Source organism: Lutra lutra, chromosome 8 (genome assembly GCF_902655055.1).
Source record: "Lutra lutra chromosome 8, mLutLut1.2, whole genome shotgun sequence".
Classification (NCBI taxonomy): domain Eukaryota; kingdom Metazoa; phylum Chordata; class Mammalia; order Carnivora; family Mustelidae; genus Lutra; species Lutra lutra.
The window spans coordinates 126,750,906-126,775,336 of record NC_062285.1 but is presented as its reverse complement, the minus strand read 5'-3'; the positions used below and the strand labels follow the sequence as shown (position 1 = coordinate 126,775,336).

Here is a 24,431-nt window from a genome sequence, read left to right as displayed (position 1 = left end):
TCTCTCTCTGTCAAATAAATAAATAAAATCTTTAAAAAAAATAAACTTTATTTTTTAGATCAATTTTAGATTTTGATTTCTCTAAATCATATCCCAGTTTCCCCTATAAATAACCTCTTGTATGACTAAGGTACATTTATCACAATTAGTGAACCAATATCAGTACATTGTATGTATCAGTGTTAACTAAAATCCATATTTAAGTCAGATTTCCCAAGTTTTTAACCTAATGTTCTTTCTGCTCGAGGATCACTCCCAGAATAGCACACTACATTTAGTCCTCATGCTTCCTTGGGCTCCTCTTGGCTGTGATGGTTTCTCTAAGTGTCCCTGTGTTTGATCACCTTAATAGTTTTGAGGAGACATGGTCACATATTTTGTAGAATGTCCCTCATTTGGAATGTCTTCCTTTTTTTTTTTTTTTAAACTTGAGAATTTTGGAAGTATGATATTTATGCATCCTGTGTCCGACATAGCTCAAAGGAAAGGGTCTTCATATATTTGGGAAAAAAATACTGGTTTATAACCTCTAGCAGAATTTTCCTGGGGAACCATGGTTCTCAGCTGGAGTCAGGGATGGGGGGGGCATTTGGCAATGTCGGGAGATCTGTTTGATTGCCACAGCTGGGGCCCAGGAGGTGCTGCTGACTTCTAACGTGTGGAGGTCCAGATGCTGCTAGGTAGTCTGTAATGCACAGAACAGTCTGTAATGGACATTCGCAACAAAGAATAATCCAGCCCCAAATGTCAGTAATGCCAAGTTTGGGAAACCTTGTCCTAAAATGGGGAATTCTAAGCAATCATATGTGATGATAATATAAAGGGATGGAGATTGTTGTGTTGGTCTGTCATTGCTCGTTATGCTGCACCTTGTGCCCGTCTTCTTTGAACTTAATCCTTGGTCTGCCGTGTGTGTTCATCAGATAGCCTGCTCTGTTAGGTGCACAATGGAAGCATTGCAGCTTGCCTGGGCGGGGGGGCTGTGCTCCAGTCAGGCATTCGGATACCTAGAGCCTTCCCCCGCCAGGCCCTCCCCGCCCCCTCTTAGACATCATCTCAGAGCCTGGTCTGTTTAGAATGTTGGGAGGCTTAACTGGGGCTGTGAAGGGTATTAACTTGGTGGAAAAAAGTATGGAGATTAGTGTGAAGTGTTAGAAGCTTTTACAGGGTGTTGAAGGATTTATTCAGAGTTCTTGGTTAAGAGTGTTTGATTATTATTATTTTTTTTTAAAGATTTTATTTATTTATTTGACAGAGAGAAATCACAAGTAAGCAGAGAGGCAGGCAGAGAGAGAGGAGGAAGCAGGCTCCCTGCTGAGCAGAAAGCCCGATGTGGGGCTCGAACCCAGGACCTGGGATCATGACCTGAGCCGAAGGCAGCGGCTTAACCCACTGAGCCACCCAGGCGCCCCAAGAGTGTTTGATTCTTATTCAGCAATTATGTATTTAGTGAGGACTATATGTAGGACAGTGATATAAGCTTAGTTTATAGAGAATAAACATAAAATCCAAACCCTTCCCTCAAGGAACTGCAGTGGGTTAAGGAAACACCTTAATGAAGTAATTTTAAGATGAGACCAGTGTTTCTTAGGCTGTGTTCCACCAACTTCTGAGAAATGTGGTTAAGGAAATGTTGAAAATATATGTTAAAAAAGTTTTTTTTTTATAGGTAGGCTTATCAGATTCTTTAAAATGCATGAACCTCCAAAAAGGAGGATATAGGTGTAGCACTCCCCAAATAAATTTGACTGTGGAACCCCTTTTTGGAGGTAATAGTTCAAAATAAATGTTCTAAGGATTATACTTGGGAGGTTCAAATAATAGGTATAACAAGATTACATGTATATTAATAACACCCAAAGGTGCTTAATTGTATAACCTTATGCTTATTCTTTGTAACAGGGGCATAGAATAATGGAATCAGGGTCTCTTTGACAATCTGGGGAAAGCTGTGTGTTCTGTGTTTAGGAAAATATGCAGATTTGACAGTTACACACAACGTAAGCGCACACGGACTCTTTCATGAATGGTTTCAGATGGTTTCTGTAACATCTCAGCTTCATCTGGTGAGCCCAGCGCCCATTGAACCCTCTGAACCTTATGAAAGAGTGTGAAGGACCGCCTTGGGTGGGAGGCTGATGGGAGAACTCAGCAGGGACTATTTTCTGGATTAAAATTTGCATAGAAGATCAAGAAGTCTGGGGTGCCTGGGTGGCTCAGTGGGTTAAAGCCTCTGCCTTCGGCTCAGGTCATGATCCCAGGGTGCTGGGATCGAGCCCCCCATTGGGCTCTCTGCACAGCGGGGAGCCTGCTTCCTCCTCTCTGCCTGCCTCTCTGCCTACTTGTGATCTCTGTCAAATAAATAAATAAAATCTTAAAAAAAAAAAAAAAGAAAAAAAAGACCAAGAAGTCTCACTGGAGCAATGACATGTTTTTGGCCTTTTACCTTTGAATGTTGAGATTTTCTGTAACTGTTGTGGAGGTGGCGGGGTGATCCATCAGGAAAGCATAGGGAGTAGCAATCTAGAAATTCATTGTCCTCGTTCACCAGGGCATCCCGGGTAGCATGAAGAGGAATCGAAAGAAGATAAAATGTAAAAAGATTAAATGATACTTATGTTGCCAGCTTTTGAAGGAAAGTAGAATCTTGAAAATTTGAGTAGTTCTGTAACTGCAAGGCACATCAGAATCATCTGGGGAGCTTGTTTAAACATGGAGACTCTGAGGCCCTGGCTCTGGGGATTTTCTGATTGATCAGGTGCGGAGCAGGGGCCCAGGAAGCTATATTTTTCCTGGGCTTAGAAACCAGTCTTTCATTGAACTCTTGAAGAAATGTGGAAGTACACATATCTTCTGTATTTTAGAGTTCTTTTGGATTTTGGTTTCCAGCAATCAGGTAGATTAGATGGATAGTTTAAAAATCTCTTTTGTATAGAATGTACACATGCTGGAAAAATGACAAAGAATATTCTTTGAATGTATAACTGACCTTCAAAACACTGAAGTGAAATGGCAGGGACTAAAACCGAAGGGTGGTGAGCAGCCCTGAATGTGTTGCGGGAGCATTTGTGGGGTTTTATTAGCTGTGCCTGCTGAGAGGGGGGACGGACACACACACACACACACACACACACACACACGTCTCTGTCTTTCTCTTTTTCTCTGTCTTTCTCTTTTTCCCTGTCTGTCTGTCTTTGTCTGTGTGTCTCTCTCTGAATCTCTTATAACTCCAGACCCACAGAGAGCTGCCTTCCATGCAGGAAGACAATAGGGAAACTTGTCTGTCTTGGTCTCTGCTCTACATATTTCCCTGTGTGTGGGAGACTGTGGAAGTCTCCCTGTGACTTTGTAACCACAGGCTAGTTCTCACATGGGTTTGGGTTTGAATTTAGTCTGCTTGCCTGGTCTGGTTATCTCAAAGTTAGAAGTTAACTAAAAGTGGTCCCAAGGTGATAATGTCTGGGATTCTTGATAGAAGCAAATATAAACTCCCCCTGTGTGGCTAGATCTTTAACCTGGGCCCAAATGGAGAGCAAAGATATTGATAGACATGTGAGGAAATCCAATAAACATTGGCAGTATAGAAATCAGTTCAAAAGAGAGTAGAAGAGAGGAGGTAAAAGAAACAGGGAAAAAGCAGGAGGTATAAAATGTGGTGGTGGAAGTCTTTCCAGATGTATCAGTCATCACAATAAACTCAGATCAAAAGATGGATTGTCAGTTCAGATATAAGACAAAATCTACCTGCATGCTGTTGGAAGACATTCACCCCAAAACAAAGATGTAGAAAGGTTAGAATTAATGGGAAAAGAGATTTCGGGCAAATGCCAACTAAAGAAACCCAGCAGTGTTAATATCAAACAAATACTGAAATGACAAAGAAAATAATGTTTACTCTAGGGAGAGCTGCACACTATAGTTCATGAGCCAGATCTGGCTTGCTATTTTTGTATATTAAATTTCACTGGAACATAGCCACACGCATTCATTTCTGTATTTTGGGGGGGGGGCGCCTTCTGTGCTATGACGCCAGAGTTGAGTAGTTGCGACAGAATGTATGGTCCGTGGACACAGCTCAGAATCTTTGCAGACAGTGTATGTTGTCTCCTGAACAAGAGCTGACTCTCACAAAAACAATCCAGAGAATGTCTACATATAAAAAAAGACAACAAACAAGTTGCAGTTGCAAGCCAATTTTTAAAGGTTTGAAAACACATGAAAGATACTATAGATCACATACAGGGATACACATGTATGTGCTAAAAGTCTAAAATGTAGGAAAATGATGAACACCAGAGTCAGGTGTTCAGTGGTAACAGGTAACCTAGTGGTTACCTCTTTGGTGGAAGGAAAATGCAGGTGAAGATTTAAGAAGTTTATTTCCTAAATTGGATGGTGGGAATTACAGGTGTTTTTTGTATTTATCTTTATACCTTTCTGTGTGTCTTAAACATCTCAAGATGTATTCTTTAAACATCTTCTTTTTTCTAGGTATATGATATTGATGATCCCGTGACCACAGGAAAAAGTAGCAAAAAAGATTTCAGGGAGAAACGTGCCACATAATAATTTTCACATTTTCAGGTAGGAAAGAAATTCCTAAAATAGGGAGAGAACCAGAGGACCCCTTAGAAGTCATAGAATCTGGTCCTTTGCTGGGAAAATGGAATCCCTTTTTCCATGGCTCTTATTAGTGGCCATCTGGCATCTGCTTGAATTTGCCATATGAGCACAAGGCTGCCAATTTTATTTTGGATGGCTTGAGTCACAGAGAGTAATTCTAATTCCTCTCCCATATGCTCGCTGTTTAAATGGCGATCATGCATCATCACTGCCCCTCCCCTTTGACTTCATTACTTTGGAAGCTCGCCTTCGTGTTCAGTCTGGTTTGTTGATAGCTCTTGGAAAGTGAACCATTCTGTACTGAGGACAGGAAGCTGTTTGTAGTCTGATTGGCTCAGAGCGAGGGGAGCCACCAGCCCTGCCCTGCTGGGCCTGGTACTTCTGTGGGAACACCTAGAATCCAAGGCTGGGTTCATTTACGTGTGAAGTTCCCTTTCCATCAGGTCCTGACTTTGTCATTTCCTATATTGACACGATGCATTTTAGATGAGGATTAAGTAGGAGAAAAAAAGCCTCTCCTCCATTTTGTTTTAAAAGATTTTTATTTATTTTTTGACAGAGAGAGGGTGTGAGAGAGAGAGAGCACAAGGGGGGTGGGCAGAGGGAGAGGGAGAAGCAGATTCCCCGCTGTGCAGGGAGCCTGATGCGGGGCTCCATCCCAGGTCCCTGAGATCAGGACCTGGGCTGAAGGCAGACGCTTAATGGACCGAGCCAGCCGTGACTTTCCTCCAGAACTTCTTTGTGTGCCTGTCATACATTATTAGCAAGTGCTTAGGAGAAAAAAGGTAGTATTTTCTTTTTCTTTTATTTTTTAAGTTAGATACTGCATGTTTTAGTCAAGTGAGAAAGAGAGGCTAGCTGACTAATCAGCTGAGTAGGAGATTTTTGTACTTCTGTGGGTTGGTCCTTACCTTTGGGAAACCCATCTTTTTCAGTTTACTAGGGTTTTGAGGAACTGTTTTATATATATATATATATATATATATATAATATATATATTTAATATATATATTATATATATATTTAATATATATATTTAAAGATTTTATTTGACAGAGATCACAAAGAGGCAGAGAGGCAGGCAGAGAGAGAGAGGGAGAAGGAGACTCCCTGCTGAGCAGAGAGCCCGATATGGGGCTCGATAGTAGGACCCTGAGATCATGACCTGAGCCAAAGCAGAGGCTTAACCCACTGAGCCACCCAGGTGCCCCAGAACTGTTTTATATTAAATGTATTTGTAAGATACATAAGCCTGATTAAAATTTTAATTTCGTTACAGACGTTAACTCTCTAAGATGTAACTCTGGTGATTACATTGGGCTCATCAGGAATGTTGCTTTTGTTCCCTTTTGGGTAGGAACACCTACTTGAGAAACATGATTACATGTCAGTATCAGAGTGTTGTCTGAGTGTCTGTTTTCTTAAACAGTAGTTTTTGAGTATCGTCTGTGTGCTGGTTACTGTAACTGTAGCAATGGGCAAGGCAGGTGTAGCCTGAGTAGCAGTTTTCCAGCGTTTTGCTCACAGGACTCCTTAATACCCTTAAAATTCTTGAAGATCCCAGAGTTTTCTGGTTTATATAGATTATACCGATAGTGACTGTATTAGAAATTTAAAAATGAGAGACTTAAAACATAGGTATTCCCCACTTCATTTAAAATAATAATAAATCTGTTAGCTGCTAGTGTAAATGACACACTTTTTGAAAGGTAACTATTTTCTGAAATCAAAGAACTTGAGAAGAATGTCTTGGTTTCACATTTTTGTAAATTTCTGCAGTGTTTCAATTAACAGAGATGTCTGGAGTCTCAGATCTGATTCTGTGTTCAGACCACCAAGTCGTGAGACCTCATGTAGCCTCTCACTGTCAGTTGGTGAGGGAATAAGAGTGAAAGAGGCAAATAATCTCTCTATTAAATTCTTAACTACTTCTTTGATACATTGCTGCAAATGTAGTAACTTAAAACTACACAGATCAGTTACAGTTTTGGAGGTCACAAGTCTGAAATTGTTCTCACCGGGGTAACATCAGGGTGTTGGCAGGACTCTCTTCCTTTCTGGAAGCTCTAGTGGAGAATGTTTTCTTGCCTTTTGCGGTTTCTAAAAGCTTCCTGCATTCTTTGGTTCATGGCCCCTTTCATTTTCAAAGTCATCAATTTAAAAATTAAGTTGGAGCCTTTTTCACGTCACATCACTCTGATGCTGAATCTTCTGCCTTCCTTTTCTACACTTAACCCTTGTGCGTAGGGCCCCCCAGGTAAACTAGCTTAATCTCTGTCTTGAAGTCAGCTGTTTAACATCTGCAACCTTAATTCCCTTCTGCCATGTAAAGGTAACACACTCACACATTTTAGAAATTAGGATGTGGATTCCTAACCCACAGTATTCTGCCTGTCATCTTTAAGCAGTATTATAAAAAGAGTTTGACCCTTAGAGATCCCATGAAAGAGTCTGAGTATGTGGTTTCTGGGATTATGCCCGTCTAGGGAAAATATTAGTTGGATGGATGAGGAAAGGAGAGGGGACAGACATTTGTGGATCACCTGCTGTGTGCTGGGTACTCTGCCAGCCATTCGACCCACATTTTATTGTTCGATAACTATGCCACCTGGGCTTACTTAACTTTCCAGCCTTTTTCTCCCCTGCAAACAGGGGGTAGCAGTGTTTTCCTTAGGATGTTCTCATGACCAGTCGTCAAGACAACAAGAAGTACCCACTGGACGGTATGTGGAAGGCATTGATAATTACTCCTTTTCTATGTCCTTCATACTTTAAAGAAAATTCTTGATAGCTTGCCTAGTGTTTGACCTTTTGATATGGCCAAATTTTCTAAGAAGTTTCTCTCATGAAACACATGGACTTTTCTTTTGAGCAGTTTTGTTTTTGTTTTGTTGAAGTAGGCTCTACCCTCGGTGAGGGACTTGAACTCATGACCCTGAGCTAGAGAGTCATGTGCTCTCCCACTGAGCCAGCCAGGGGCCCCTAAGTTTGTTTCTTATTAAATGACTTCAGATTAGGTGTGATTGTATTTCAAATGTAATCAGATGTGGTTTTATTTTTTGAACTTTAGGAAGCAGGATGGATTTCTACAGAGCAGTCAAAATTACAGATGTTATTTACAGAATAATATGTGGTTTTAACTTTTGGTAGGAGTAGTGCAAATGTCACGCGTTGTTAATTATTCAGATGAGTAATAGTATTTGTCATGGATTGCTGTTCCTGGAGATGATGCTAAGTGTCTGAAGTAAAGGAAGAACGAAAGCTGCTTTTTAGATTTGTAGATAAAAATGACTTTTGGGATGCCACCTCCTCTGGAGAGGGCAGCTGTGCCAAGTTTCTTCTCCACTTGGCATCTTGCCATTTCTTGGCCTCCCTGCTGCCTGTTTTCGTTCAGCACAGAGTTATTTACTCACTCACAGTCCCTGCACGGTTCTCTGTGCAGTGTCTGGCACATAGTAGGTGTACAGGAAGTGCTTACTGAAAAAATTCCTTGGGAAAACCAGTTTACCAAAATCCTGTGTGCTGTGTGATCTCCTTTATAGAAAAGTCTAGAAAAGGCAAAGAAATCTGGTCAAAAGCAGAACAGCAGTTGCCTGGGGGTGGTTGGTGGTCGAGAGGGGAGGGTGGGTGGGTGGAATTCAGAGGGACATGAGGAAATGTTTGGGGATATTAGATACACTTATTATCTTTATTGGGATGATGGCTTTGTAGGTGAATATGTATGTCAGACCTCATCAAACTGTGTACTTTATGTGTGATTTCTTATATGTCATTGCACCTCAATAAAGCTATCCAGTAAAGACAAAGAAATGAGAAGGACTCTGGGTTAGACTGGCTTGAAGGAAGGTTCCTCCCGTAGGGGTGAGAACAGTGTGGCGCAGGGTGAATCTGGTGTTCTAGACTGGACCTCCAGGTGTGGCTGGAGGGGGTGCTGCAGGGTCCCAGAAGAATGCAGGATTTGTGTGTTTCGATATGGGGAACGGTCATTTCTTATCTAAGGGTTGGGTTGTGCTGGGCAGGTAACCCTATAATGTTCACCTTCGTAGTGAAAAGGGTATCTTGATCACTTGGTACTTTGTCTCTGCATCTATTGGGCTGATGCAGAAGTAAAGGGCTTTATAGTCGAATGGCTATTGGAGAAACTGGAGATCCTGGAGATGGTATTTTCTGGCTAAAAATAGTTGGATTCAAATCTCCAAGGTCTAATAGTAGTGCTGCTTTGAATCTATCTCAGTCACGTTGTTTGCTCTATGCTTTCTTCCCTTACTGTAACTGATTAGTAGAAAGGCTGTCGAGTGGTCACAACCATATAAAATCATGTTTGTTGCCAAGAACCATAACATTCTAAATGTTAACATGAAATTTGCATTATGGTCACATTGTTCCTAATACGTCAATTGTGTTAGGACAGATTCGCATTTTTCAGACAGGTGTCAATAGAACTGGCTGTCTTTGCCCAAGCCTTGCTGACACGAGGAAGTTGCAACTTGACACAAGTGAAGTTTGCTAAGGTAAAATCCTCTAAGGTAATTGTCTTTTCCTTTCATTGTCCTTGGCAATTACAACTGAGAAGTTTAATGTTTATAATTTGGTCAAGAACTTTGAGCTCACTTGCTGTGGAGATGGTGGAGAACATGTAAGTATGGCTTCAACTTAGGCACAAAAAATTCCTCTTTTTTTTCATGTATTTTTAATCAATCTATATCACCTACTTTAAAATAAAAAGAATTATCATTTTAGAAAGAAAAGAGTACATGCATGAATGGGGGGAGGGGCAAAGGGAGAGGAAGAGAGAATCTCAAGTAGACTGCCTGCTGAGCTCGGAGCCCAGTGTGGGGCTCAGTCTCGTGAGCCTGAGATCATGACCTGAGCCAAAACCAAGAGTTGTATGCTTAACTGATTGAACCACTCAGGTGCCCCTATATATGTGTATATATATATATTTTTTAATTTTATTTTTTCAGTGTTCCAAGATTGTTTATGTACCATACCCAGTGCTCCATGCAATATGTGCCCTCCTTAATACCCACCACTAAGCTCATCTAGCCCCTGACCCCTTCCCCTTCCAAAACCCTCAGTTTGTTTCTCAGAGTCCACAGTCTCTCATGCCTTGTCTCCCCCTCCAATTTCCCCCAACTCCCTTCTCCTCTCCATCTCCCCATGTCCTCCATGTTATTTCTTATGCTCCACAAGTAAGTGAAACCATATGATAACTGACTCTCTCTGCTTGGCTATTTCACTCAGCATAATCTCCTCCAGTCCCGTCCATGTTGCTACAAAAGTTGGGTATTCATCCTTTCTGATGGAGGCATAATACTCCATAGTGTATATGGACTGTATCTTCTTTATCTATTCGTCCGTTGAAGGGCATCTTGGCTCTTTCCACAGTTTGGTGACCGTGGCAATTGCTGCTATGAACATTGGGGTGCAGATGACCCTTCTTTTCACTACATCTGTATCTTTGGGGTAAATACCTAGTAGTGCAATTGCAGGGTCGTAGGGAAGCTCTATTTTTAATTTCTTAAGGAATCTCCACACTGTTTTCCAAAGTGGCCACACCAACTTGCATTCCCACCAACAGTGTAAGAGGGTTCCCCTTTCTCCACATCCCCTCCAACATATGTTGTTTCCTGTCTTGCTAATTTTGGCCATTCTACTGGTGTAAGGTGGTATCTCAATGTGGTTTTAATTTGAATCTCCCTGATGGCTAGTGATGATGAACATTTTTTTCATGTGTCTATTAGCCATTTGTATGTCTTCTTTGGAGAAGTGTCTGTTCATGTCTTCTGCCCATTTTTTGACATGATTATCTGGTTTTTTGAGTGTTGAGTTTAAGGAGTTCTTTATAGATCTTGGATATCAGCCCTTTGTAGTGTCATTGCAAATATCTTCTCCCATTCCGTGGGTTGCCTCTTTGTTTTCTTGACTGTTTTCTTTGCTGTGCAGAAGCTAGCTTTTGATCTTGATGAAGTCCCAAAAGTTCATTTTCTCTTTTGTTTCCTTTGCCTTTGGAGACATATCTTGAAAGAAGTTGCAGTGGCCGATGTCAAAGAGGTTACTGCCTATGTTCTCCTCTAGGATTTTGATAGATTCCTGCCTCATGTTGAGGTCTTTATCCCTTTCGAGTTTATCTTTGTGTATGGTGTATGAGAATGGTCAAGTTTCATTCTTCTGTACATAGCTGTCTGATCTTCCCAGCACTATTTATTGAGGAGACTTTTTTCCACTGGATATTTTTTCCTGCTTTGTCAAAGATTATTTGACCATAGAGTTGCGGGTCCATATCTGGGCTCTCTACTCTGTTTCACTGGTCTGTGTGTCTGTTTTTGTGCCACTTATGTATAAATATATTTTTATCTTTTTAAAGATTTTTATTTTATTTAACAGAGGGAGAGAGATCACAAGTAGGCAGAGCAGCAGGCAGAGAGGGGTTGGGGGAACAGGCTCCCTGCTGAGCAGAGATCCTGATGCAGAGCTCGGTCCCAGGACCCCAAGATCATGACTTGGGCTGAAGGCAGAGGCTTAACCCACTGAGCCACCCAGGCACCCCATGTATATTTTTTCTGAAAGGTATTTTGAAATCTTGTTTCTTTTTTTTTTTTTTAAGATTTTATTTATTTATTTGACAGAGAGAAATCACAAGTAGGCAGAGAGGCAGGCAGAGAGAGAGGAGGAAGCAGGCTCACTGCTGAGCAGAAAGCCCGATGTGGGGCTCGAACCCAGGACCTGGGATCATGACCTGAGCCGAAGGAAATCTTGTTTCTAACATGTGAACTTTTAAAGGAGGATTTGAATCTGTGTTAAAGAAATATGAAATAATTCATAAGATATTTCTAATATTTATGAATATATTCGTTAAATGGATGAATGGTGAAAGACAAACTGAAGTTGAGATTGGGTCAAATTAGAGAAAAACAAGCATTTTAACTCTGCTCTAACTTTTCTTGATTTAGGAGCCTAGAAATATGTTACCAAGAAATCTGACCTTGAGCTGTTTATTTCATCTTCATTTTCCTTCTTTGTAAATAATAACTACATTAAGTGAGGTCTGTGCACCTTCATCTGGGGTCCTGTGTGTAGCAAGTGCACATCATTCTCAGCCACTAGGACTCCTGGTTGTGGCCCACTGAGCTCTGGGAGGATTCACAGAAAGCTTCGTGGTGGTGTATGAAGGGAGAAATGGTAGGCTTTCCTTCTGTTTTTTTTTGTAACATCTAGGGAAAAACTTGTTTCTTTCTCCTTTTTCTTTCCTCCCCTTCTTTTTCTTCTTCAGGGACTTCAGATATGAATGTTCTTTTTTTTTTGGGAGAACAGTTTGAAATCTAGGGTATATACCAAAAAGGAAAATCCTAATTAATTAAAGAAAAATGTCATCTTTATATCTCTGGGATTGTGGTTTGTATTACCCAGAAATTGAACGTCAAGAATTTTCAGGTGCATTTCAGCTTTCTTTTTGATCATTTACTTTTGTTAGCCATTTACTTTTCTCTCTTATGAGATATATCCTTTATATTTATTGGATTTTGGATTCTTTTTTAATATTTAGGATATTAGTCCTTTGCTTTTTATCTTTAAACTTCTAATATAACTTTTCCCTTTGGATTATTGTTTTTGATATTTTTGATACACAGATGTTTAAAATTTTTGTATTATAGGGGCACCTGGGTGAGCCTGTAGCTCTTGGTTTTGGATTAGGTCATGATCTCAGGTTCGTGAGATAGCCCCACATCGGGCTCTGTGCTGGGTGTGGAGCCTGCTTTAGATTCTGTCCCTTTCCTTGTGCCCCTCCCCACCCCCATCTCTCTAAAAATTTTTTAATATTATAAATCTGTTGATATTTTCCATTTGTGATTTATTGTTGTTGCTTTCACATTTGGAATGATGAGATAAATAGTGATCTATATAATTTTGCCAAATTTTTAAGATTAAAAAAAAATTTAATTCCTTGATTCACATGGTGTTTGTTTCACAGCATAGTATAAAGGGAAATCTTCCCTGATCTTCTTTTAATACAGCTAACCAGTGTTTATGAAGCTAGACAAAGAGAGACTGAATATTCCATGTGAATTTAATTCAAGATGGTACTCTACTATAGCATATTCTGGAGAACAGAGAGTAGTAAGTAGATTACCCTCCTTGCTGAAAATAGGGCGTATGAAGGAGAATTTTAAGATTGGAAAGATGGTTTAAAGTCTAAATGGAGACTGCCTTTAATGCCAGGTTAACAAATTAAAATTTGGAGGCAGTAAGAATTTTGAGTAGCTGAATAAGCTTGAAATGAACTTTTAGTTACTAGGACCTTTTTAGCCACAAGTAATAAAATAACTCAAACTGATTTAACTTAAGCAAAGAAGATTTTTTTAGGAAGAAATGTTATGGGCTTGTGTAATTGAAAAATCAAGAGGTAGTATTAGCTTCAAATATCAGTTGATCCATGGATGTCAGTGGGTGGCTTCCCTGTCTCTTGACCTTGCTCTCCTCCATACTGGCCTTTTTATAGGTTCTTAGAGATGGCCTCTCATGTCTCCAGTTGTAAATCTTTTAGATACAAGTTTATTTATTTATTTTATTATTATTTTTAATATTTTATTCATTTGACAAAGATCACAAGCAGGCAGAGAGGCAGGCAGAGAGAGAGGGGGAAGCAGGCTCCCCGCTGAGCAGAGAGCCCGATGCAAGGCTCGATCCTAGGACCCTGGGACCATGACCTGAGCCAAAGATAGAGGCTTAACCCACTGAGCCACCCAGGCACCCCTAGATATAAGTTTATTTATTTATTTATTTTTTTAAAGATTTTATTTATTTATTCGACAGAAGAGATCACAAGTAGGCAGAGAGGCAGGCAGAGAAAGATGGGGAAACAGGCTCCCTGCTCAGCAGAGAGCCCCATGTGGGGCTCGATCCCAGGACCCTGAGATCATGACCTGAGCCGAAGACAGGGGCTTAACCCACTAAGCCACCCAGGTGCCCCTAGATATAAGTTTAGAAGCAAAGAATGCCTCTTCTGTGAAATTCCCTTACAAATCCAGACATTTTCCTGACTGGATTCATTGGTTCCCTTTGGCCGAAGGAAAATCATGAAGATGATTGGCCAGAGGGGGTCCTAAGTCTTCTCCGAATGAATTAATGTTGGCCCAGGAATTCAGGTGCTCTTGTTGGGTCTGGACCCAGGCCTGGGTCATGTGCTCTCCTCCTGGGGGCAGGAATAGAACCTTACTGAGGCCGTACCGTCTGGATGTTGGGGAGCAGTGGTTTCCCAAAGCCGGGCAGCATACTGAAGGAATAGTAGGTGTGTCAGTCAGCTTAGGCTACGTTATGCTGCAGTGACCAGCAGCACTGAAGTCTCTGTGGCTCACTAGAGGCGGCTATAACCAGATTCTTTCTCATTCCCGCCAAGTATGCTGGGGCCTCCGACGGCTCTGAGAGTTGCCGTCCATGTTCTAGCCCAGCGTGGCTGCCTTGGGACCAGGCTCTCGTCAGAGCTTTGGCCGGAGTCACAGAGCTGTCTCTCCATTTCTCAGTACTAACTGCGTAGTCTTGCTGTCATCATCCATTAGGTACAACAAGAATTCACTTTCTAAAGTGGTACGCACTCTTGTTTCTGTTGGGGGAGAAGCACCTCACTGATTAGTCAAGGGCCCTTCTTCCGTTTATACTTTTGAGTCTACAGTTTAGATAGACTGTCTCTTTGTGAGTGTTTGGCATTCTTTCCTTTGCCTTGTAATTATTCGTGTTTGTTCTCAGCACCTTTTTGAAGTGGTTTTATGGAGCGTTGAAATCCCTTTTAAGTGTCCTTTAGTCCTCATGTTTATTTTGAGTGATGACATTAAAATCCCAGCTTTTTGGTGGTGACGTTCATGTGATTAATATGCCTTGGGATCTCCCCTGCAGGAAATTCCCGGGCAGCACTGGGGATGTGCTGTTAGCGATTTTTCATCGGAGCAGTGTTCCTTGAGGACTTTACTTACTCTTCTCAGGGTGTGGGAAGGGAGGGAGACTATTGCCAACACTATTCAACATAAACTTCTAATTTCAGCAGACTGTTAGAACTTCCCATGAGAAGATCGTCTGTGAAAGCAGAGCTGTTGGTCACTCTGTAAGCAGTCCTGCTTCCCTTACTTCATCTGGACGGGGATGCCATGTGGTAATGTTCAGAAAATAGCATCCTGCCCTGGGGCCCATTGATTATGTAAGGCCAGGACACCTGTGGTGGCTGATGCCACATGGCTTAGAGCTACGAGCCTCTCCCTTCCCCAGAACTAGTCTGGTGAACTGTCTGCCTTCAAGTTTTTTAAAATGCTACTGTCTTGTTTACTGTCCTCCTATGTGTCTTCTTTGCCAAAGAAAAAGAAAGCCAAAATAATCATCTCATTGATGTCGACAAAAGAAACTAATGAAATGGAATTGTTGGTGCATCTTTTTTAATTTTTAAAAATTTTTAATAAACATATAACTTTTTAATAAACATATAATGTATTATTAGCCTCAGGGGTACAGGTCTGTGAGTTGCCAGGTTTACACACTTCACAGCAGTCACCATAGCACACATCCTCCCCAATGTCCATAACCCCACCCCCTCTCCCTACCCCCTTCCCCTGGCCTCCTTCAGTTTGTTTTGTGAGATTAAGAGTCTCTTATGGTTTGTCTCCCTCCCGATCCCATCTTGTTTCATTTATTCTTTTCCTACCCCCCAAACCCCCCACATTGCATCTCCACTTCCTCATGTCAGGGAGATCATATGATAGTTGTCTTTCTCTGATTGACTTACTTCGCTAAGCATAATACCCTCTAGTTCCATCCACGTTGTTGCAAATGACAAGATTTAATTTCTTTTGATGGCTGCATAGTATTCCATTGTGTGTGTGTACGTACACACACACACACACACACATATATACACACACACACCACATCTTCTTTATCCATTCATCTGTTGGTGGACATCTAGGTTCTTTCCATAGTTTGGCTATTGTGGACATTGCTGCTATAAACATTCGGGTGCACATGCCCCTTTGAATCACTACGTTTGTATCTTTAGGGTAAATACCCAGCAGTGCAATTGCTGGGTCGTAGGGTAGCTCTATTTTCAACTTTCTGAGGAACCTCCATGCTGTTTTCCAGAGCGTTGCACCAGTTTGCATTCCCACCAACAGTGTAGGAGAGTTGTTGGTGCATTTTAACTGTTCAGATTTTCAGCAGGCTCTGCCCTATCTAGGTTGTTTGGGGGAGGGGAGAGAAATATGTGGATGCATTTATCAAGTTGTTCATTTATTCCTACATTTGCCTTCCTTGGCCTGGGTGTTCTGTGGGGGGATGTAAAGGCTTAGTTTTAAGTTAGTTTAATATCACAACTTACCTTGTTGCCATGAATAGGCTTCAGGGGAGTCAGCCTCCCTGAAATTGTCTGCAAAATCTGGAAGGGCATTTTCCTGGGGAGAGGATTCTAGAGCTTGGGTTAGGTTCTCAAAGAGATCTAAGGCTTTAAGCCGCAAGGAGCCTTCTCATATGCACAGAATGCCTTGTTGTGGACCTCTTTGTGGCTGATGTAGCTCCTGACAGGGGCTGTCACCCTGCGAAAGCAGGATCTTTTGAGTATTTCATGTGGCCGCTTAGACTGGAAGCAGGTAATGCAGGCCATTCCTAGCCTGGAAGAAGTGAGCGGAAGGGAAGGGGGAGCAGTGCAGGCTCCCTGGAGAGCACGGAAAGGACGAAGGGTTGACTTCGTTTTACTGAGGGTAAAACACACCCTTCCCAAATGCTTATAGAGTCCCATAATCTTGGAGAAGAGCATTAGGGGCGCAGCTTCTGGAGCCAGACTTGCCAGATTTAAGTCTCAGATCTGCCATTTGGCAGTTGTGTGTATTTCAGCAAATTATGTAATTTCTGTGTGTCTCAGATGTCCTCATATATCAAACTGGGATAATACAGTATTTGCATCATCAGACTGCTGTACGGAAAAAGTGAGAGAATACAGAGTTCTAGGAGAGCATGTAGCACGTTGTAGGTGCTTAATAAATGTTAGCTCCAATAGTGGAGACCAGAAGTTGTCCTTAGTCATGGACAGTTGGACTTGTGTGTGCATGTGTTGGATATTTTGTACCTGTCTCCCAAAAAGTCACCTGCTTTCAGCATTTGCACTTATGAGCTGTTCCAAGTAAATTTTTGGTTCATAAACGTCAAAGGATGAAAGAATATGGTCAGATATCCTTTAAGTAAAATAGAGTGGTCAGTGTTCTTGTCACAAAATGTTGCTTGATGAGGTCCTCGCCTTGAGGACTAACTGAATGCAAGTATGGTATTTCCTTTCCATCTTTGGAAATGTACTGTACAGGCTTTAATCCTGATTGTATCGAGGACGTGGTAGCTGAAGACCTCTGGTCCAAGACGTCGCCTCTCTGATCAGTTCGTCCAGCCTCATCAGGCTTCAGGGGGCGGCTGTCTGTCTTCGCGTTCCTCTTCTGGTTCCTCTAATTCCTGGGAAATGTCTCCCTCTGTAGTTTTATTCTTTTTGTCATTATGGGTGGAAGATGAGAAATTACGAATTCTTCACTGTATTCCATGAAGGTAAAAACAAAACAAAACAAAACTGCAAAGATGGGGTCTTCAGACTTTTTTTTATACCTTCCTGAAAATGGTGTGGTACTTGGGCTGTGCACTGAGGAAGCTGAGGATGAGGTAGTGGTGATCGATTTCACTCCCACTCCTGTCCGTGGGGATAGGAGAATACAGTCATGATGGAATGTCACATGGGGAGAGGACACGGAGCCATGTGTATGCTGCGAGGCCAGCTGTGTAAAATGCATACGTAAACAGTATTGCAGCCAGTACGTTAATGGTTCCCCCCGTGCCCGCCGGGTGAGGTGATGTTGTGTGATACCTAAATGTAATCATCTAGATGTTTCTCAATGTCTGAAATCTGTAACTAGCATGTATGATTTTTTAAAGCAAAGAAATCGTTTTGTGATATTGAAGCAGAGATTCCTTTTTAGTCAGTGTCATGGAGATACTGTTTACATACTGTACCAGTCACCCACTTAAGGTCTCCCATTCCTGAGCTTTCGGTATATTCACGACGCCCTTCAGCCAGCACTCATCATCAGTTTGAGAACGTTGTCCTCACCCCAGGGGGAGGTGCTGTATGCATTTACCTTCTCTCCGTTTCTCCCCACACCCTCCGGCCCCGGGCGACCACTGATCTGCCTTCTCCCTCTCTGGATTTGTCTGTTCTGGACATTCAGACAAACGGCCTCAGGCCATAGGCGGGCCCTTGTGGCTGGCTTCTCTCCGTGTAAGGTGGGCAAGGTAAAGCTAATCTGCTTGCACTGTGGGGACTCCTAGGAATCCTGCTAACCCTTACTTTGATCTCAGGGTGAAAATACATTGTTTTCTTTACTTCCAGACTTGGTTCCTTCAATTATGAACAACTTGTTGAATCCAGATGCCATTTTCTCGAACAATGAGATGAGCCTGTCGGATATTGAAGTCTATGGCTTTGATTATGATTATACCTTGGTGTTTTATTCCAAGCACCTGCACACGCTGATATTTAATGCTGCTCGGGACCTTCTCATCAATGAACACCGGGTAAGAGCTCAGGGATACTGTGGTCTTCCTCCTCCTTCCCTTAGACGTTAAAGAACAGCAGTTGAGCGGACCTGGCCTTGTGCCCGGGATACAGATGTCACTTAGTAAAGTGTTGTTAAATGGATGGGTAGATTTTGTTCCATTCCAGGTGACTCTATCTGGAAGATTTTGTTTAACTACTTTTTTTTGAGGTACGGTTGACCCACAAAAAGCTGTCTATACTTAATGCATATAAGTTGATGAGTTTGGGGATGTGCATATGCATGAAACCATCACCACCATCAAGGTCATAAACTGTCACCTCCCAGAGTTTCCTCCTGCCCCCTTCATTATTATTGCTATTTGTGTGTGTGTGGGGGGGTAAAGAACAGTTAACATAAGATCTACCCTCTCAGCAGATTTTGGTAATACAATATTGCTTGCTGTGGGTGCTGTGCTGTGTAATAGATCTCCAGAACTTGTTTATTTCACAGAACTGGAAATTTGTACTTGAAAATAGTTTTTTTTTTTTTTTTAAAGATTTTATTTATTTATTTGAGAGAGAGAGAGAGAGAGAGAGCACGCGAACATGAGCAGGGGGAGCGGCAAGGGGTCGGGGGGCGAGGAGGGCAAGCAGACTCCCTGCTGGGGCTCAAGCCCAGGACTCCGGGATCACGACCTGATCCGAAGGCAGACGCTTAACCAACTGAGCCACCCAGGCGCCCCTGGAAGAAAGTTTTTTTTTTTTTTTTTTAAATCTTTAAATGTATCTTTGACAAAGACTCTCAAGTTAGGTGTTCATGGAGATGGGCTACAGACTTCGTGTTCTCATTTCTCCCTGAGCAGTGACGCAGTTTCTTTCAGAGCTGATGAACTTGGCAGTCCATTGAGTTCTAGTTAGAAGAAATCCCTCAAAGTCCTTCCTGACTTGACTTGTTCTTACGTATAGGACATTCGAACGTCTTCTGCTGCATAGTATTGTTAAGGGCTTATAGTAAGGAAGGAAAAAGGAAACATGCAGAACCCGACATGCTTTCCTATAGTGAAGTTTGAGTTCACGTTTCAGGAGCCAGGATGAGACATCCTCAGGGGCCACCTGGATTAGTGCCCTTTGAGAACCCCACAGCACCCTGAGAAGTACAGCTCAGTTGTACAACTCTAAGACAGAGTGCGTTGACTGCAGGGGCACACTCCTGATTGGAGGTGGAACCGTACTGTCCTCCTGCAGCTGTCACCACCAATCTCTTCTCTTGTCATTTCTTCCTTCATGCATTGCTTCAGCCTTCCCTAAGCCCCCCGCTGTGTGCCAGGTCCTGTCATAGAAGCAGGGAGCATGAGGATGAGCATACAGGTCCCAACAGAGTCGTCCCCACAGGGACCCCAGTGGAGTCAGCCGTGGAAGCGGAGGAATTATGTGGCCACCTGCTGGAGGCCTCTCCCCGTATCTGCAGGAAGAGCTAGGGCTGTGGAGAGGCTACTTGGAGCAAATTTCCCTGCCTGAGGGAACTGGGAAACAATGACAAAGGCAGTAGTTCAGCAGAGTCTGGAAGGAGTTTGTCTGCAAAGTTGTGTTGGGGGCGGGCAGACTGGTGGGTCTGAGAGAACTAACGTTGTATCCACTAGACTAATGTTTTACACTACTGGGCTGCGTGTCTTGTAGTCCAGCCTTTATGCCGTCGAAAACGTCTCTTCTCCCAGGCTGATCATTCGTAGTTTTTCAACCATTCTCGTTTGGCCTCCTTTCTGGTCTTTTATCATCTTATTTACCCTTTTTGTGTGTGTGCTCTGGTTTATCCCTCTCATATGTGAGGCCCCGAACTGAAGATGTTACTGCAGGTGGGGCTTGACTGGTGTGGAATAGAGGGAGATCATCACCTCTGTGGTTCTGCATATCATACCTTTATTAATACTACCAAAGTTTCCATTAGTTTTGGATCCTTACAGTTTGACACAATGTATCAAATGATCCCCTCAGCTTTGGGTTATCAGTGGATTTAATAAGCAACTCAGTTTCTCCTCATTCAAAATGCAGAAATGGCATTTGCCAAAAATAACCTTCCCTTCTGTCACTAAGCCAGCAGCCAGCTTTCTTTAATTATGGCCACTTTCCCACATGCAGACCCGTGTAGTCACTGGGCATCCAGCTGCACCTCTCTGTTTGTTCGAGAGACTCTCCTCTCCTGTCAAACAGGCAGACACCTCCCTTCACTGCGGGAGTGACAGCAGAATAAGAACGAGGCGGTCCCACCTTTGAGACCCTGTCTGCCAGCCTGAAGCATTTCTCTACTACCACCCCACCAGGAGATGGAACCGAAGGGGTGTTGCACTGGTGCTGGCAGTCTAGTCCTCCATCATCTGTGGCATTTGCTGTGACTTTGATATCACTTATAAAATGAAGGTCATTTTATTAACAGCGCCGTCTGTTGATTTCCTGCCAGGTGCTGAGTGCACAGGTTCTAGAGCTTGACTGCTGGTATTCAAATCCTGACTTTTCATCACTGACTGCTCAGGGAATCTTCAGAAACTGACCTCATTTCTCTGAGCCTCTGTTTCCTCTGCCGTGAAATGGGCACAGTGACCGTACTTTGCTTACAATGTCATTGTCATAATTAAATGAGTTAATATACATAAAGTGCCTGGCAGGGAGAAAACACTCACTAAATGTTAGCTGTGACTAGCATTGTTTCTCTGTGATAACCCTACAAATAGTCTCTGTTTTACAGGTGAGGACACTGAGACTAATGGAAATGAGCTGGTAGTTCAAAGCCCACGAGATCAGTAGGAGGTAGAACCAGGATTTGAACTTAAATCTGTTTCCAAGGCATAAATGCTCTCTCTTTTATTCCTTGTTGTCCCTTGTGGGATTAATAACACCTTTCATTTTATGCCCTTTTGTTCATATGAAGATAGAATATTCATGAAGGTAAAAAATTTATGAAGATAAAAAATGTCTGAAATTTGGGGGAAAAGAGAGATGACATAGGTGGGGAAAAGAAGGTGCAATCATTATGATTAGAAAAGCTTCTGGATTTAAGATCACTGAAATTTCAGTCCCATTATGTCTGTTTGTTGCTTTGATAAAAGAGATCAGTCATAACACTAATTATATCAGGCATATTAATAGAGTCAATTATGCTTATGCAGATTTTTCTCTTGCTCTGATGAAACAAAATAATTCTTCCAAGAGGCATTTAATTTGGTGCCATTTTTCCTGCCAAAGTCTAAATGTACTTGTAGAGATGGGAAGACATCTGCTTTTGAGATGCACAGTAATAGAACAGCTTCCCAAAAAGCAAACGTAAAAGTTCCGAGCCCCTTCTTAATTAGATTGTTTTTCTTCTTTTCTTTTCCTTTCCTTTTCTTTCTTTCTTTTTTTTTTTTTAAAGATTTTATTTATTTATTTGATAGAGATCACAAGTAGGCAGAGAGGCAGAGAGAGAGGGAGGAAGCTGGCTCCCTGCTGAGCAGAGAACCCAATGCAGGGCTCTATCCCAGGACCCCGATATCATGACCTGAGCCGAAGGCAGAGACTTTAACCCACTGAGCCACCCAGGCGCCCCTTCCTTTACTTTTTTCCTTCCTTCCTTCCTTCCTCCCTCCCTCTCTTTCTTTCTTTCTTTAAGAAAAACAAGTTTTTACGAATAGAATAATATAGGGTAATGATTGTATCCACATTTCCCTTTCATGGGTCCACCAAGGAATAGAAAGGGTGTTCTGGATTTCACCCCCTAGATCCACGCGCCCTCATCATTCTCTGGCATTGACATTTACCTGTTTTCTAAATCCAGAGCCAATGTCAGCCGTGACCCTTGCCATTCTTTTGTATGCTGTGTCTGATCTGTCAGCAAACCCTATGGGTTCTCACTCTCTCTTCTTTGTAAAATAAACTGTTAATTTTCGGAGAGTTTTAGGTTTATAGACAAGTTGTGAAGTTAATGGGGAGAATTCCTGTACCTGTATCCCATCCCTCTTGTTCCCAGGTTACGTTACTGTGGTCCATTTATCACAACAAAAGGACCACATTGATCCATCTTTATTAACTAAAGTCCTTCCGGGATTCTAGATTCCCTTGGTTTTTCCCTGATGTTCTATTCCTGTTCCAGGGTCCCATCCCGGACTCCCCAGTTAAATTTAGCTGTCACATCTCCTTAGGCTTGCTTTGAGAGTTTCTCACAATTCCCTGGGTTGTGATGGCCTTGACACTTGTGAGGAGTACTAGTCAGGCATTTTTTGAGAATGCCTTCTCTTGGGATATGTCTGACATTTTTCCTGTGATTAGATGGGGGTTCTGGGTGCCACTCTCACCATGTTCATGTCAAGGGTACACATTGTCTGTGTGACTTACCACCCATGACGCTGGCCTCTATCACGTGGCTGAGGTCTGTGTCTAGGATCTCTGCCACATGAAGTTACTCTTCCCCTTTCCATGTTCTACTCTTTGGCAGGAGGTCCCTGTGCGGCTGTGAACTTTCTTTTCACTCATTGACGATGTGTCCTAGCTCTGTCCCCATCTTCCCAACTGCCACTGCTCTCATCACCTTCCAGCTATGTGGCTCCTGGCCCCAAAACCTGCTTGAGCCCTCCTAGTGTGCTTGGAATGACAGAGAAGGCCTTCCAGTGTGCCCAGGCCCCCCGTTTCTCCCTCTCTACCCATCCTGCCCTCACTTGGCTGTGGCCACACCAGTGTTCTCGCTGCTCCTTGAGCTGCTGGACCCTCCTGCCCTGGGCCTCTGCACCTGCATTTCCTCGGCTTTGGAACAATCTTCCTGGCCCTAGGCAATCTGAAGCCTGGCTCCTCATGTTTTTTTTTTTTTTTTTCCCCCTCCAGATCTCTGAGCCCTTGCATTGCATTTGCTCTGTAGTCCTTCTCACCAGGAGGCCTTATGCTGGGTGTTTATGGTCAGCCTCCCTGTGGAAGAGTATAAATTTCTTAGGGGCGGGGACTGTCCGTCCTGTTTACTGCCATACTCCCTGGCCCTGGCACAAAGGACACAGTTGAGTGAGAGTGTTGTGTTTGGTGTGCAATCACCACTCAAAGGCCTGTTGTTCTGCCCTCGCTTCACATTTTGGGAAGATTTTAGAGAACTTTGTTTTTGTGCTCTTCTGCCCTGCCTCTAGTAGGACTCATAATTTAGGTTACTTAAAATAACCTTAGAACTCTGAAAATCAAGGATTTCTAAGCATCTGGACCTCAGGAACTCATGGGCAGTGTTGTGATGTAGAGGTTACTAGCTGTCTCGAGAGCTCTGTCACTCGCCAGAAAGGAGGCATGCGGGCCAGCTGCAGAGCTGTAGGAATGACCCCCACAGCGGGAGCTCCCGGGTTCTCCCAGGTTCTCCGTGGTGTTCCACTGTGAGCTCTGCCCGGAGCTGTGAGGGACGTTTCTCTAGCACCTCGCTCTCCCTTTGTCGCCACACACTAGCCGGCTCAGAGTGTGCTTGGCATGAGAACAAATCCAGGTGTTGAGGGAAACCAGACTGGGCCTAAATAAGAAAAATTTTAATAAAAATCCCCAGGCAGTTCTTTTTTTATCTTTTCATACTATTTGTTCTGCTTTTAGAGACACCGGTAATCTTCATGTTACATTGAGTGAGCCCTGTTTTTGAGGCTGGTGGAAGGTTTCTCCACTCTGACAAGTCCAGAAAATCTAGCCGTAGGCTACTGGAGAAAGTGTAACCTCCTGGCTGATGGGAGCAGCTCTGGCTTCCTCGACGGGATGTCGCCCTTGACGGTTATTCCCAGAGATGGATGCCGTGCGTGTGTATGTGTGCCTCTGTGCCTCTGTGTGTGTGTGTGTGTGTGTGTGTGTCTGTCTGTCTGTCTGTGTTGGAAAGGGGTCTACCCTGAGGACTTGATCGGCTGTATGGGGAAACACAATTTAGGGGCAGGAGTGGAACATAGAAATCGCCCTAGTCCAACCATTTCATTTTCTATAGGAAGGACGGGGCTTGGAGGGGTTAAGAGACTGGCCTGAAGTCCTCTAGGGGAGTAGCAGAGGCTAGCAGAGTGGGTCTAGAAGCCCAGGCCCCCAGTTCTGTGTCCAGCAAAGCAGCTCCATGGCATTGCGCCCTTGCTACGGGCTGGAGACAGCCCCGCTGCCTACATGTATTATATTATTTTTATAAATTTTTAAAAATTTTTGAAGATTTTACTTTTTTTTAAAAAGATTTTATTTATTTATTTTTGACAGAGAACACAAGTAGGCAGAGAGAGAGAGGAGGAAGCAGGCTTCCCGCTGAGCAGAG

General features: G+C 42.8%; 1 protein-coding gene across 1 annotated transcript in view; it reads left to right on the top strand.

The window, feature by feature from the left end:
* Window positions 1-24,431, top strand: part of NT5DC3 (5'-nucleotidase domain containing 3) — a 62,316-nt gene that overhangs the window by 4,298 nt on the left and 33,587 nt on the right. Inside the window, exon 2 of the mRNA XM_047741351.1 lies at window positions 18,023-18,207. Coding sequence (XP_047597307.1) covers window positions 18,023-18,207 — 185 coding nt within the window. The remainder of the gene's footprint in view (window positions 1-18,022; window positions 18,208-24,431) is intronic.